Raw genomic sequence first — 14,361 nt, forward strand, 5'->3', positions numbered from 1 at the left:
GTTTTGAGCATTTTTTAATTTTTATTTTGAATTCCCAATATTCACTGTATTTTGCTTTTGTCATTTTGTGGTCTTGGCTGAAATAGGAAGATTGGTCAGGACACCGAGGGAACTTGCTGCTTTAAGATAATGCAATAATATTTTAAAACCTTGGAAGGAAATATTGGCCTTCAAGTGAATGCAGGCTTGATTTGCAAAGTGATGCCAGGGCTAATGAGCACACTATGAATAGACTTGTATTCATTCAAGTATAAAAGGTGAAAAGATATTAAAATTGAAATATAAAGTGGCTGGGCAGTGTGTATGGAAGCCATGATGTGGAGGTGCCAGTCTTGGACTGGGGTGGGCCAAGTTAAAAATCACACTGCACCAGGGTATGGTCCAACAGGTTTATTTGGAAGTACTAGCTTTCGGAGTGCCGCTCCTTCATCAGGTAGCTGTGGTGCCGGATCATAAGACAGATAATTTATAGCAAAAGAGTTCAGTGTCTTGCAACTGTTTTATTGAACAAACCTTAACAGCAATCTGGGTTTGTTCAATATATCTTTTCAGTTGCATGACACTGAGATCTTTTGCTATAAATTCTGTGTCTGATGATCCTGCTGTACAGCTATCTGGTGAAGAAGCAGTGCTCCAAAAGCTAGGACAGGTACACAATGTTTTATCTAAAATCCTTAGGGCCAGTTGTTTTTCGGAATTTTTTGGATTTCGGAATTAATGACATTTTCACATTGAAATTTTAAAAAAACTAGCTAACAGCAGACATGCGTGTGAATAGTTCGAGCGCAGAGATACAATTGACGCCTGCCAATGCTAGGCCACACCACCACATCATGTCTGAGTGACATGGTTCGAGTGGGTGTGCAGTTGGGTCACCTATTCGCACGCCAAAATGATGCTTCACACCCCATGAGAAACATTGTGGTTTTCGGAATTTCAGATAAAGGATTGTGTACCTGTACTTCCAAATAAACCTGTTGGATTATACCCTGGTGGTGTGATTTTTAACAGTGTATGTGGAGTAAACTATTTGCTCTTTAGAATCTTTACGTAAACCTTGAACTTATTGGCTCTGTTCAGATGCATTAACAACAAGGGGCCTAAGCCTTAAAACTTGCTCTATGCCATTCAGAGATGTTTTCAGCCAGTGCTTCACATAGTAATACAATTTTAAAGTTCTTTGCCCACTGTCCTCAACAAAAATAAACTCTTGAAGCTGGGGGTTATTGAGGATAGGCAAAACTGAGATTGATAGATTTATGTTTAGCCAGGATGCCAATGTTTTGGAGTCAAAGTGGACGAGTGGAGTTTTGTTACAAATAGTCATGAGCTAACTGGCAAAACAAGCTCTAGAGGCTGAATTGTCTATATCCATTCTCTTCTAACTGCACTGTCAAAAGATAGCAACTGCAGAAATGCAGCGTACTATTATGGGCTCGTTTTGATGTCTTGAGTTTGAATTTGAAGCTAAGCTTCGAATGAATTGAAGGTGGAGATTGGTTCAATATCCATGAGCTGTCGTGTGGACAAGTTATTTGAGGGGTCTGCCACCTTCAGTAACTTGTCGGTGAGTAGCTGCAAAGTATGTGTGCGGGCATTGGATGAGTGCAGGTCAGGATCAGATGTGATGTTTTCTGTGGCTGAAACATTCCAAAAGTAATCAATATCAAGAATATTAGTGACTCTTTATCCTATTTCCATTTTTTCACCAATCCTAAAGTTGAAGCAGTGAAGTTGACAACGTTGCTACTGCATCTCTTTCTTCTGGTTATGAATATGAGTATCTATTTGTGGAGAATATGCAAAATAGAGTGCAAAAATAGCAAATGAGATGCAACACTGAACCAAGGTTGAGGCACGTTTTTATACATTACACGTCAGTCTGTTCTAGTTCAATTAATGGCTCATCAGCGAATATTCCAAAAATGTATTTTATTTATAATGTTCTGCAGCCCTGAATTTAACATAGATAATTTCAGGCTACTTTTAACAGCACACATTTTCAGTCTGGGACTTATTCCAATTCAGATGATTTTATCACTGCAGTTGAATTGGGTAGATTTTGAAATGTTGATACTGGCTTTCTATTTGCCAACTGTAATTTGTGTTTCAAGAAACGTAACTGAGATATTTCTCCATAAGAGTCATTTTGCACCTCCTACCATTTTGACACCCACCTTTGCTGCCCAAAAGTAACTCCTTTTGAATTTTTGACAAGCAAGTTGAAAGGAAAATGGCTAATAGGTTGTTCACTAAAGGTTTTAATTGTCGAACTTGTATGTGAAAATTATTTTTGTCATGAATGTATTATTTATGAATATACTTACTGGAGAAGCATAATAAATATAAATCTAAGTGGTGTTCTGGTTGTTTTAGTTAACCGATCAGACTGAAGTGTGCTGCTTTTTAAATTTGCACACTTGCGTGTTATCCTTTTTATTTTTATTCACTCATGGGATGTTGGGTATCTCGGCCTGGGCCAGCATTTATTGCCCATCCTTAGTTGCCTTGAGAAGATTGTGTCAGCTGCCTCCTTAATTGCTCCAGTCCATTTTAGTAAGTGCACCCACAGTGTCATAAGGGTGGCAGTTCCAGGAAATTAACCCAGCAACGTTCAATGACAGCAATATACTTTCAAGTAAGGGTGATGAGTGGCTCTGAGGGATAACTGTGGTTAGCAGTGTTGCCATTGCGTCTGCTGCACTTGTTCTTCTGGATGGAAGTGGTTGTGGGTTTGGCAGGTGCTGTTGTAAAAGTCATGGCTTTCTGCTGTGCATCTTATAGCTGGTACTCATTGCTGTTTCCATGCATCAGTGCAGGAGGAGCCTGGATGAATGTGAATGTGATGCTAATCAACGGACTTTTTTTTTCCCTGGATGGTGCGAAGCATCTTGAGTGTTGTTGGAGCTGCACTTATCCAGGCAAGCAGGGAATATGCCATCATGCTCCTGACCCAGGCCTTGTAGATGATCATCAGGCTTTGGGCAGTCAGGAATTAAATTACTCGCTGCAAGGTTCCAAGCCTCTGACCTGCTCTTCTAGCCACTCTTCTTACGGTTCAGTTTCTGTTTAGTGGTGCATCCAGGGTGTTGATGGTTAGGTATTCAGTAATGGTAATGTCTTTGAATGCCAATGGGCAATGGCTAGATTCTCTCTTGTTACATTTGTTTAGCGCAACTGTCACTTGGCACTTGTCAGCCCAAGCCTGGATATTGTCCAGCTCGTGCTGCATTTGAGCACAGATTGCTTCAGTATCCGAGTCTTCATGAATGATAATGAACATTTGTGCAGTCATCAGTGAACATCCCTGTTTCTGACCTCATGATGTAGAGAAGCACATTGAAGCAGCTAAAAGATGTTTGGGCCAAGGACACACTCCCTCTTGCTACAAAGGGCCTGTACTTGTATAGGACCTTTGTAGCAAGATGTAGTGTCCCTATCTCTGATCTCCAGGCTCAGGTCCAACCTGCTCCAGGAGCATGCCATAACATCTGAGCAGGTTGATTAGAAACTTACCTTAGGAACTCCTGTAGAGGCGTCCTGGAGCTGAGATGACTGACTGATTGTCAACTGCCATACTCATTTTCCTTTGTGACAGGTAGGATTCTAACTGTGACTGTTGTCCCCCGATTCCCATTGGCTCCGGTTTTGCGGGGACTCCTTGATATCAAATGCGGCCTTGATGTTCAAGGTATTCATTCTCCCCTCGCGTCTTACATTCAACTCTTTTGTCAATGTTTGAACTGAGGTCAGGAACTGTGTGACAGAGCCCAAAATGGATGTCAGTGATCGGATTATGACTATGGAGTGCTTTTTGATAACACTGTTCATGATGGCTCCATACCTTTACTGATGATCAACAGTAGACCGATGAGATGGGAAACCTGATGAAAGGCTATGCCCAAAACATCGATTCTCCTGCTCCTCAGATGCTGCCTGACCTGTGCTTTTCCAGCACCACACTCTCGACTCTGATCTCCAGCTCCTGCAGTCCTCACTTTCTCCCAGGTTAGATTTGTCCTGCTTTTTGTGTACAATGCATACCTGGGCAATTTTCTGCATTGAGTGGTTACCATGTTGCAGCTGTTCTAAAATGGCATTACTGGATGTGCAGCAAGTTCTGGAGTACAAGTCTTCAAGACTCACTGGAGTATTGTCACAAGAGTCCACAGCCTTTTGTAGTTTTCAGAGCCTCCAATTGTCTCTTGATGTTGAGTGGATTGAATCAAATTGGCTTCTGTAATACAGGGGATCCCTGGAGGAGGTTCTGTTATTTCAGCTACGAAAGAAAAAAAACCTTGTATTTATGCAACCTTTCATGTTTTTTAGGATATTCCCAAGTGCATAATCAAAATGTTTTGAAAAGCCATCATTGTTGCTGTGTAGGCAAACTGCAACAACATGATAAGCTGTATGCATGGCGGATGAGGTCTAAATCTTGGGCATTGGTTAAGTTTCATGCTCTTCAAATAGAGAAGTTCTCTACCTAAGTATAAACCTCACCCCAGGAGCTCCCAGGTTGAATCTCTGGTCTGTGCTGGGTGGCCTGAACTGCTTCCAGTACGAATGGAGCAATCAGCTTCAATACTCTGAGGCAAGGTAGGAGCACAAAATCAGCCAGCGCTTCTGATTCGCACACTACGCAGTATGGGCAGTACTGAAACTTAAGTAATCTCATTAATATATTTATCGGTTTCCTCCTTGCGTGACAATCTCAAAGTCAGTTTACATTACATCTTGCATTTCTGCCTGCCACTTGGAATGCATGTCAACATTTCTAATTTTGATATTTCAGGACAAGACACTTTGGAATAGATTTGCTCCATGAGGTTTAATTGTTATTGAAAGACTCTTCTCGTGAGTGTTTCGCAGCAGTTGATGCAGATGAGTCACTTCAGTTTGTCCAATGCAGTCTCTGCAGGCTGAACAATGTATTGAAAGCTTTTTCAAATTGCCAAAGGTGCTTCAGAAAGCTAGGATCTTAGATAACTGACAAGCTGTTCAGGATGACATAGCGAATGAAATTATTGATATTCCGTATAAATATATTTTTGGAAGACATTGAACGATCAAACTACTTCTGCCTTTTCTGCAAATCAGCAGACGGTCTGAATCCTTAGAAAAAACTGAACCAAGTCAATGATTCTATGTTGGCATCTAAAGAAATGAGCAGCCGCGTTTCAAGGATATAATTTTTGTTTCAATTAGTGCAGGAGAAGCATTTTGCCTGTCTTGGCAATTTGAAGAAATACTGCTTGTCTGGTGCCACATAATTCTGAAGACCGAGTATGCGTCTGTATTATATATTCACCAATGAACAGAAGACTGGACAATCATGAAGCACAGTCACTCAGATTCTCGCTGTTCTAACTGTGGAACTTTCCATCATTTGTCCAGCTAGCGGGCAAATAAAGATGCTCTTTGGTTTGAATGGGGATGCCAAAGTGGATGAGTTTTCCATCAGATACCTTGCTTGATTCTGCTCTTCTCTTAACTCATTTGCTGTGAAACCCTCATCCACACTTTTGTTACTTTGGCTTGGACTGCTGAGAATGCTCAAGTGTCAATCTGCCATATCCTACCTTGCAGAAATCTGCTCGTATTGTAGCTTGTGCTAAGATTCTTTCACCCATTGTTCCTGTGCTGGCTAACTTATGTTGCTGTTAGACTAGCTCCACTTCAGTTTTCAAATTCTGATCATTATTATCAAAATTTGATGTAACAGTGTGCTCCTTAGTTCTGTAAGCTCCTCCAGATTTGCAGAACTCTTTGTGCTCCAACTCTAGCTGCGTAGATGTGGCTGGGGTTAATCACTCCACCATGGGAAGCTATGACTTCAGATGCTTAGGCCCTAAATTCTGGAAATCACTGCCTATCCATTTCCTTCCTTTTAAATGTCTACGAGAACTGATCTTTTTGCTCGAGCTTTCAGCTGCCTGCCATAACACTTCTTTATTTGGCTTGGTGTCAGATTTTGTTGTTGCTCCTGTTTTATGCCTTGATGTTTTATTATGGTGAAGATGTCACGGAAATGTACTTTGTTGATGCAAGATCTGTGGCTATTAACACTGAACCAGAGTCAACTACCTAGTGGTTAAAAATCCCAGAAGGTAACTGGCTCACCTTAACTTCTAAAGATGCGTTAACTTTGCATAACCACTAAAAGTCTTGATGTACAAGAGCTGTTCTTAACCGCTGTTGAACAGTTTCTCTCTCTGTGGAACTTTAGCCATTCGACTAGGATTCACGGTATTGAACAAAAAACAGCCAAGTCATATGAAATCATAGTTCCTAAATCCTTTCAGCAGATTTGCAGACCTTATGAGAACTCAATGGACGCATTGCAGGCATTATCCTTTTGGAGGACATTTCTATCCAGCTGCCTGATTTACCTGTTTTCCTCCCCAAGGCGGTGCTATCCACGTCCCTCATGGCAGCAAAAGTGTCTCCACTGATTGAGAAAGTCGATGACCAAAAGGAACTAAAGAAACTCATGCGGACAAGAAATAACATACTGGTGCTGTACTCCAAATCAGGTGAGCAGGTTCTGCATCTTTGTCCAATAGCCTAGTGCGCTTACCACGTAAACCATTCTCTGTAAGCTGCCCCTTCACCCCATTTCACCTGTCTAGTAGTTGCATTCCTCTCTCATCAAATGGGCAATATAATCTAAAATTAATTCCAGTACGCTGCCATTGCCTCATCATCGACTTTCTCTGTTTTAGACCGTTCATCCAACATCCAGCACTGGGTAAGCAGAAGCTTGCTTCAGATAAGACAGTGAAGACCAAATCCATTGACTTCACTACTGCTGCAAAGTCCATAGTCCATTGATGGGCGCATTCCCTGCATGCAAGTGTCTGAGGCTGAGCAGGACTGTTTGTGTTGTCATGTTGTATTTAACCTTGACAAGAGCTTCTGGCCATCTGTCTGTTAAATTTAGCTAATTCTACTTTCAAACATCACCTAACTGTGCCTCTGGCTCAATTTATATGCTACTGAAACGCCCAATCGTGGAGTAGTCCAGAGGTAACAAATATAAGGCAGCCCTGGCCGGTTTCCGACTTTAAGATAATCTAAAACTCTGCTTCCCAAATTCTAAGCTGCAGCAAGTCCCGTTAATCCATCAGAGCTTAAAAATGTGTTGCTGGAAAAGTGCAGCAGGTCAGGCAGCATCAAATGAACAGGAGAATCGACGTTTCGGGCGACTGCCTGACCTGCTGCGCTTTTCCAGCAACACATTTTTAAGCTCTAATCTCCAGCATCTGCAGTCCTCACTTTCTTCCCGTTAATCCATCACTCCTGTACTGACTAACTTGCATTAGCTCCCTTGGCTAAGTAACAGCTCCAATTTTAAAAGTACTTATATTTGTTTCGAATCCCTCAGGACCTCACCACCTCGATCTCTGTAACCTCCTCTCGTCCTATAATTCTCTGAGATATCTGCATTCCACTTTCGGCCTTTTGAACCTCTCTGATTTTGATCACTCCACTATTAAGCTACTGTACCCTCAGGACTGGAAACCTGCTGTCTTTAGCACCCAGGCTGGCCAATTATTGAATCCAGTTCAATATCAAAGTGATTGAATTGTTGCATTTAAGGGGTTGATGACCACAAATTCGGTAGTCAGTCATTTCTAAGGAATTTTCAGGTAGTTGAATAAATTTAAGAAACCAGCAGTTTATATATGATATATTAATTCATTACACAAAAAGTGTACAGCCGGTGACAATTAAGGATGGTTCACTGGAACCAGAGGATAAGCAGGAGGTTAGTACAGTGTGCGTCAATCTCATTAATGTTATGAAGGCAGCAACCTATTCCCTAGCCAAAGTGTTAGGGAACTCTTCTTCCCTGGATGTCTTCTGGTCCATCTTCCAGCTAAAGAAGACAGCTCTCTGAAGAGGACTGCCTCTGACTCTGTGCATCTGCTGACATACTGTATTTTTGGGATTGGCAATCTGTGCTGTGTCAATCATTCTTCTGGATCATTTCAGCAAAAAGCATGGGACTACTTGCAACAATAGAATAACTGTTGTCCCCTTGTTCACCTTCAGATGAAGGTGAACATTCATTCTTGGTGGGAACAAAATTTTTATTTTATCAAAAATGCATTGGAAATTATTTGAGGCCAGCTAATAGAGTAATGACGCCTTGGCTATTATTGTCACCTCCCTTTTGTCATTGTTAATCGGAAATTGTTTATATCTGGAGAAGATGGGTAACAGCTGTAACAACAGTTGCAAAAGATCTCATGTTACCCAGGAAATAGCAGGAAAAAATAGTTTTAGACAGACTCCAATTTCCAACAGAATTTCACCTGACTTTTAAAATGGCCTAAACCTTTCCCTTCTTCACTTCTCTCTCCTCCATCATAATGCTGTTTAAAACCTCTGACTAAGCTTTGTTATCTGCCCTAATATATCCTTATGTGGTTCAAAGTCAAATTTGGTTTGTTAATGCTCCTGTGAATCACTTGGGCACCTTTCACTGTGTTAAAAATACCATCTAATAACTTGCCTCACCCAGTGTATTATCTTGGGACAGTTCCTGTATTTAAGAAAAAAAGCAGTAAGGAACCATGAAGCTGTAGGAAAGTTATCAAATACCACTGGGTATTAAGTTTGAGCTATTATTGGGTGTTATGGAGTCATAGAGATGTACAGCATGGAAACAGACCCTTTGGTCCAACCCGTCCATGCCGACCAGATATCCCAACCCAATCTAGTCTCACCTGCCAGCACTCGGCCCATATCCCTCCAAACCCTTCCTATTCTTTTACCCATCCAAATGCCTCTTAAATGTTGCAATTGTACCAGCCTCCACCACATCCTCTGGCAGCTCATTCCATACACGTACCACCCTCTGTGTGAAAACGTTGCCCCTTAGGTCTCTTTTATATTTTTCCCCTCTCACCCTAAACCTATACCCTCTAGTTCTGGACTCCCTGACCCCAGGGAAAAGACTTTGCCTATTTACCCTCTCCATGCCCTTCATAAATTTGTAAATCTCTATAAGGTCACCCTTCAGCCTCCGACGCTCCAGGGAAAACAGTCCCAGCCTGTTCAGCCTCTCCCTATAGCTCAAGTTCTCCAACCCTGGCAACATCCTTGTAAATCTTTTCTGAACCCTTTCAAGTTTCACAACATTTTTCCGATAGGAAGGAGACCAGAATTGCACGCAATATTCTAACAGTGGCCTAACCAATGTCCTGTTCATAAGTGGTAGGTTCCTTCTTTTGTTGGGCATGATAATTGCACACCCATCCCCAGCTGTAATATGCAAAAAAATCCCAGGTTGAATTAAACATTATTCAAGTTCAGTTGCCTTTGGTCCAAAGTTATTTTGGGGAAAAAATTGGAATGCTAAGAGCTGGAAGACTTAAATGAAGATTAAGCAAAAATGAAAAAGTAAATCAAGTATTCCTGGCAACTGCAAAGGCACTATATTTCATTCTTGTTGATCAATTTTCAAAATTAAATTTTGAGAGGTGTATCTCCAAAAATGATGAGCTTTAAATTTCCAACCTTATAGTATGCTAAACACTTTAAAAAAAACTGTAGATGCTGTAAATCAGAAACAAAAACAGAAGATGCTGGAAAAGCTCAGCAGGTCTGGCAGCGTCTGTGAAGAGAGATCAAAGGTAACATTTCAGGTCCAGTGACCCGTCGTCAGAAGTGAGGAAGGGTCATCGGACCTGAAAAGTTAACTTTGATTTCTTATCACAGATGCTGCCGGATTTTGAGCTATTTCAGCAAATTTTCTTTCTGTTTCTTCATAGTATGTTGTCTGGTTACAGTACTTTTAAAAAAAAAGTGTCAATAAGTTAAATCGTTACCTCAAACTACTCTCTCTACTGCTGTGATGGTGTGTAACCATCAGCATTGTAATGTTCTCAAAATTTACTCAATCAGAACTTCGGTTTGGACAGAGAATGCAAGATCTGCAGCTGGTCTTTATAAAGCAAATATTTCACACCACATTTTGTCTTACCTATTTCCCACTCTCCATGCTATGCACCGTATTTTAATGAACAGTTACATTCTTTTAAGCATGCAATGACTTTAAAACATCAAATCAATGGTGATAACATGAAGCTGTTGGATTATTGTAAAAAGCTAACTGGCTCACTCAAGTCCTTCAGGGAAGAAAACCTGTCCTTAGCACCCTGCCTGGTCTGCATATGACTGTAATTCCATGCCAATCTGACTGATATTGAAGTGGCCCAGCAAGCCACTCCGTTATATCAAAACTCTGCAAAGCAAAAATGCAGCAGTCTGAACAGAATCACCACCATTGTTTCAGGGCATCTCTGGATGGATAATAATTGAGAGTCTTGCAAGTGACTCCCACATCGGAAGAATAAATTTAAACAATACTCTTCATGGCAAATTTTGAGCTAATATGCCTTCCAGCTGTAGAAGCACTCTAATTATAATTCAAGCGTGATGTGAGTCACTTTGTGCTCTTACTTGTAAGAAACTACTTACTCAAATACTGAAAAGATAAAATTGTTAAACCAGGTGTGTGAAGAGGTTTGACTGCTGTGAAATTGCATTGCATTATAAAAAGAAATTAGATGGAAAGTGGCATTTCACAACATTCCTACAGCTTCATGGTTAGTTACTGCTTTTTGAAAATACAGAAACGGTTCCTCAAACTGCAAGGTGGTGCAGAGGAGAGAGTTTGTCCTTTAGCATCTCAAAATTCTCCACGAGAGAACCAAGGTGGTCAGTCAGCAGTGAGTAATGTGACCATAACGGGGCCATCTGACTGAACCCAATTATCACTTTATATTCCCTCTGCCCCTTTCACCATTGCACATGACACGGTGATCAGTGAATATTTAATAAGCAGGAGACCTAGTCTAGTTATTTATTTTCTTCCAGCACTCAATTCCAACCTTACATTTCCCTCCCTAAAGTTGTTGAAGCCAGTTCATGTTCACTTACTGTTGTTCCCTCAGCTGAGAATAACTAACTCCATGTAAATCTTAGCTGTGCCTTCTTTGACCTCATAACTCAGCTGTGGCTGCCTTTGAACTTTTTTTTTGTTAAGGCCATTAAGAGCTTTGGAGCCTCTAACATTGCTTCAACCTCCTCATTCTGCTATCTTGACCTTTTCAAGCAAACAGTGTTACTTGCTCCCCGGTTTCCAATGTTGCTGTTTGGAAGATGCCTATTGTGACCCGAGAATTATTCTTTCCTGTCAGTTCCCCTATTCCCTTTCCCATGTAGTGCAGTGCAATGCTCAACTCTCTCCAGACTACAGTGATGCAGGTATGTTTGACAGATTCCACCAGCTCTTGGCAGTGTGCCGTTTCTTTGTTCTGGTGGTTATATGGTGGCTGCAGTATTATTGAAGGAGTTGTTCATTATCTCAATGTACTTTGGTAATCTATTGACGGAGCTCAAATCTTAGGTTGCTCAGCTAGCTGTAACAAATGGTGATAAACAATGTTCAGTAACACCCATGTTTTCTTTCTTGCTGTGTGATAGCTGTTACGGCTGAGCGATCACTTAAACTGCTCTCTGACGTGGCAGAGGCAGTGAAAGGGCAGGGCACCATTGCCTGGGTAGATTGTGGGTAAGTTGTTTCTCTTTTAACAGCAATGATTGAGAATTTGATAATTGGCATGCTATCAGAAATCTTTTTGATTGAACCCTGTCTCTCTCATTCTTGTGCCTCTAGTCATTTCTGATAAATTTCTCTTGGAACTCCACACAGTTCATTTTTGAAGTTTTGGCCTGACATCTTAACCAGTTTTCAGACCTTTTCTTTTTACTGTCCTGATCCACTAAAACATATTTCCGCCAGCGTGCATGCTCATCTGTTCAGAACATTGGAACAGGAATTGACCATCAGCCTCTTGCGTCTGTTCTGCCATTCAGATTAAGTCAGGACTGTGCTGTTGCTCCATTTACCTGCCTTAACTCCATTTGCTTTTATAACTTCACCCAACAAATATCTATCATTCTCCATCTCAAAAATTTAGTTGGCCCATTAGTGGGATGGAATATAGTTACAGATTTCTACTGTTTTTTTTGTGTGAAAAGTGCTTTCAGATTTCCTTCATAAATGACCCAGACTGATTTGAGGATTATGTCAAATGGTATTTCAGTAGCACCTTTAACCAAGCAACTTATACCCACATCCTTGATTACTTCCTTTGGGGGAGAAAGTTTCTCTGTATCTTCCCTATTAAATCCTCTTGATTTTTAAAAACACCCCGATCAGATCAGTAGCAAGTTAATGTTACACCTCCATCTGCATCATTTAATTCTGTTAACCATCATATCTCATCATATGATGGGTTATCATCATATCTCTAGTTCTGTGCCCAGAACCATTCTGTTGGCCTTGCTGCTGATACACAGTTCAGGCTTTGACATGTATATCTGCAGAAACCTCTCCTGAGCTCTGCTTGCATTCTGGCTTGACTGCCAAATGTGTATAGCAAATCCAAACGACTTCATTTTGTGAATTGAAATATACTGGCTTCTCTTGAATCTTGCTGCATCCCCAGGAACAATATACTAGCTGAAATGTCTAGGGGTGTCTCTTCATTATAACACATAAACAAAAATAAAACGACAAATGCTACAGGGGAAGAGATGAGAGATGAGGTTGACAGATTAAATTGGAAGATATTGTTCCCGCTCGCAGGTAGTTCGGTAACCTGAGGGTGCAAATGTAAGATAATGAGCAAAAGAGAGGGGGTGAAATTAGAATCTAGAATGCACTGCCTGGTTTCAACAAATTTAGTAACATCCAGACAGGAGTTGGGTGCATGTCTGAAAGGTGCTCAGGATTGAGGGGAAAGAGTGGAGGACGATGACTAATTGGATAGCTCTTTCATTGTTATCCAAAGGCTTCCTTAATCGCAATCACATAGAAAACCAGATTCGCCAACCTTTTGTTGACTTTGGGCAAAAGTAACTGAATTATGATTGATTCGAAGGAACTTGAATGACAACGATGCCATTTGGCCAGTTGTGCTAGTTATTTGAAAGAGCTATTGCGATTAGTCATGTCTATAACTGTAAGTTCCAATGAGTCTGTGGCAAATTTTTAAGTTGTTATCTTGGCCTGAAGTCAGTGAAAGATAGATACTGTTGTTTTCTGATTCCAATTTGAAGGTGTGGGGAGGTCAGTGCTTTGCTTGCTGCAACGCAAGTCACGAGCCTTCAGTCTATGCACTAGATTTATTTTACCCCAGACAACTCTAGCTGAAGGGACAAGGCTCATCTTGCAACTGGGTTGGGAGAGTGGGAGAAAAGGCAAGATAAATGTGGGTGGCTGATGTCAAGCTAAGATTTTACAAGTCTAAATTGTAACAAGGGAAAAATGAGGCAGATGAAGAGTTGCACAGTTTAGAATTTATCATGATTCACTATGCACCGGATCACAAGATGAATAGTCAATCAACCTATCTAAATCCTCTACCCACCTACTCCAAACCTGCAGCTCTCCCACCAAAACATCTAATGTATTTTAAATGCTGTTTGCCTTCATAGCATACCCATGTTATCATTTCTTGTGAGAAGGACTTCCTGGCTTGAGAGAAATGTTTGAACTCGTGCCTCTTTTTGCTTTTTCTGTTTCATTTCTGATTTTCAATGTTCAATGTAACTGGTTTTTCTTAAGTTTTGTAGGGTATATGCATTATGTCCTAGTAACTAATTGTTTTTAATTGACAAGAGAAGAATTGCAATGAAATGTTGAAGGGTGACAATAACCTGCATTCACACACATTTTATAAATCTCTTTCTGTATTCAATTTATTATTTAGCTTCTAATAGAATAATCAGGGAAGCCAAAACAAGAGCGAATCACTGTGGATGCTGGAAATCTGCAAGCAAAGCAGAAAATGCTTGAAATACTCATCAGTTCCAGTAGTATCTGAGAAGAGAGAAACCGGGTTAACATTTCAGGTCAAGACCTTTCGCCAGAGTAACTGGAAAGCCAAGTTTAATTCTGCTTGAAAGGCTAAAATGCCTAACACCACTTCTTGTTGAAATGGAGCAGGTATTTTTATCATCAGCAACTTGGTGCGTAGCTGAACCCCATGGCGCTGAGCGCTGGGTTGAGCTTGCTGGCCTTAGCCCAGAGAAATTCTATACTTGGTGTCTGTGTTAAGGAGGTGGATGTAGAGGGCTAGTGGATGGAAATTTTGGTCTCAGTTTCTGATCAGTAATCTCTCTTCTGGAAATACATATGTATACATTGGGTGGAGCAAAGAGTGAGTAAAGCCATGATGACATCCCCTATCACCTCTGGCAACATTCAACATTCTGGTGGCCAGATAATCTGCCAGCATTAACTCACCAGATTCACTGAAAAATAACAAGTCAAGTGAA

The 14,361-nt window shown here is 40.9% G+C and overlaps 1 protein-coding gene across 2 annotated transcripts in view; it reads left to right on the forward strand.

Annotated features, from left to right (window-relative positions):
- Positions 1 to 14,361, forward strand: part of pdia5 (protein disulfide isomerase family A, member 5) — a 125,530-nt gene that overhangs the window by 6,788 nt on the left and 104,381 nt on the right. For both annotated transcript variants that reach the window (XR_006312204.2, XM_043694262.2), the window contains exons 2-3: positions 6,410 to 6,536; positions 11,500 to 11,587. Coding sequence is in view for 1 of the 2 variants with exons in the window: in XM_043694262.2 (XP_043550197.1) it covers positions 6,410 to 6,536; positions 11,500 to 11,587 (215 nt within the window). In the remaining variant the exon portion in view is untranslated. The remainder of the gene's footprint in view (positions 1 to 6,409; positions 6,537 to 11,499; positions 11,588 to 14,361) is intronic.

The sequence above is a fragment of the Chiloscyllium plagiosum genome, unplaced genomic scaffold (genome assembly GCF_037043375.1).
Source record: "Chiloscyllium plagiosum isolate Xiang-an unplaced genomic scaffold, Cpla_swu_hap1 HiC_scaffold_7, whole genome shotgun sequence".
In the NCBI taxonomy this organism is placed as follows: Eukaryota; Metazoa; Chordata; class Chondrichthyes; order Orectolobiformes; family Hemiscylliidae; genus Chiloscyllium; species Chiloscyllium plagiosum.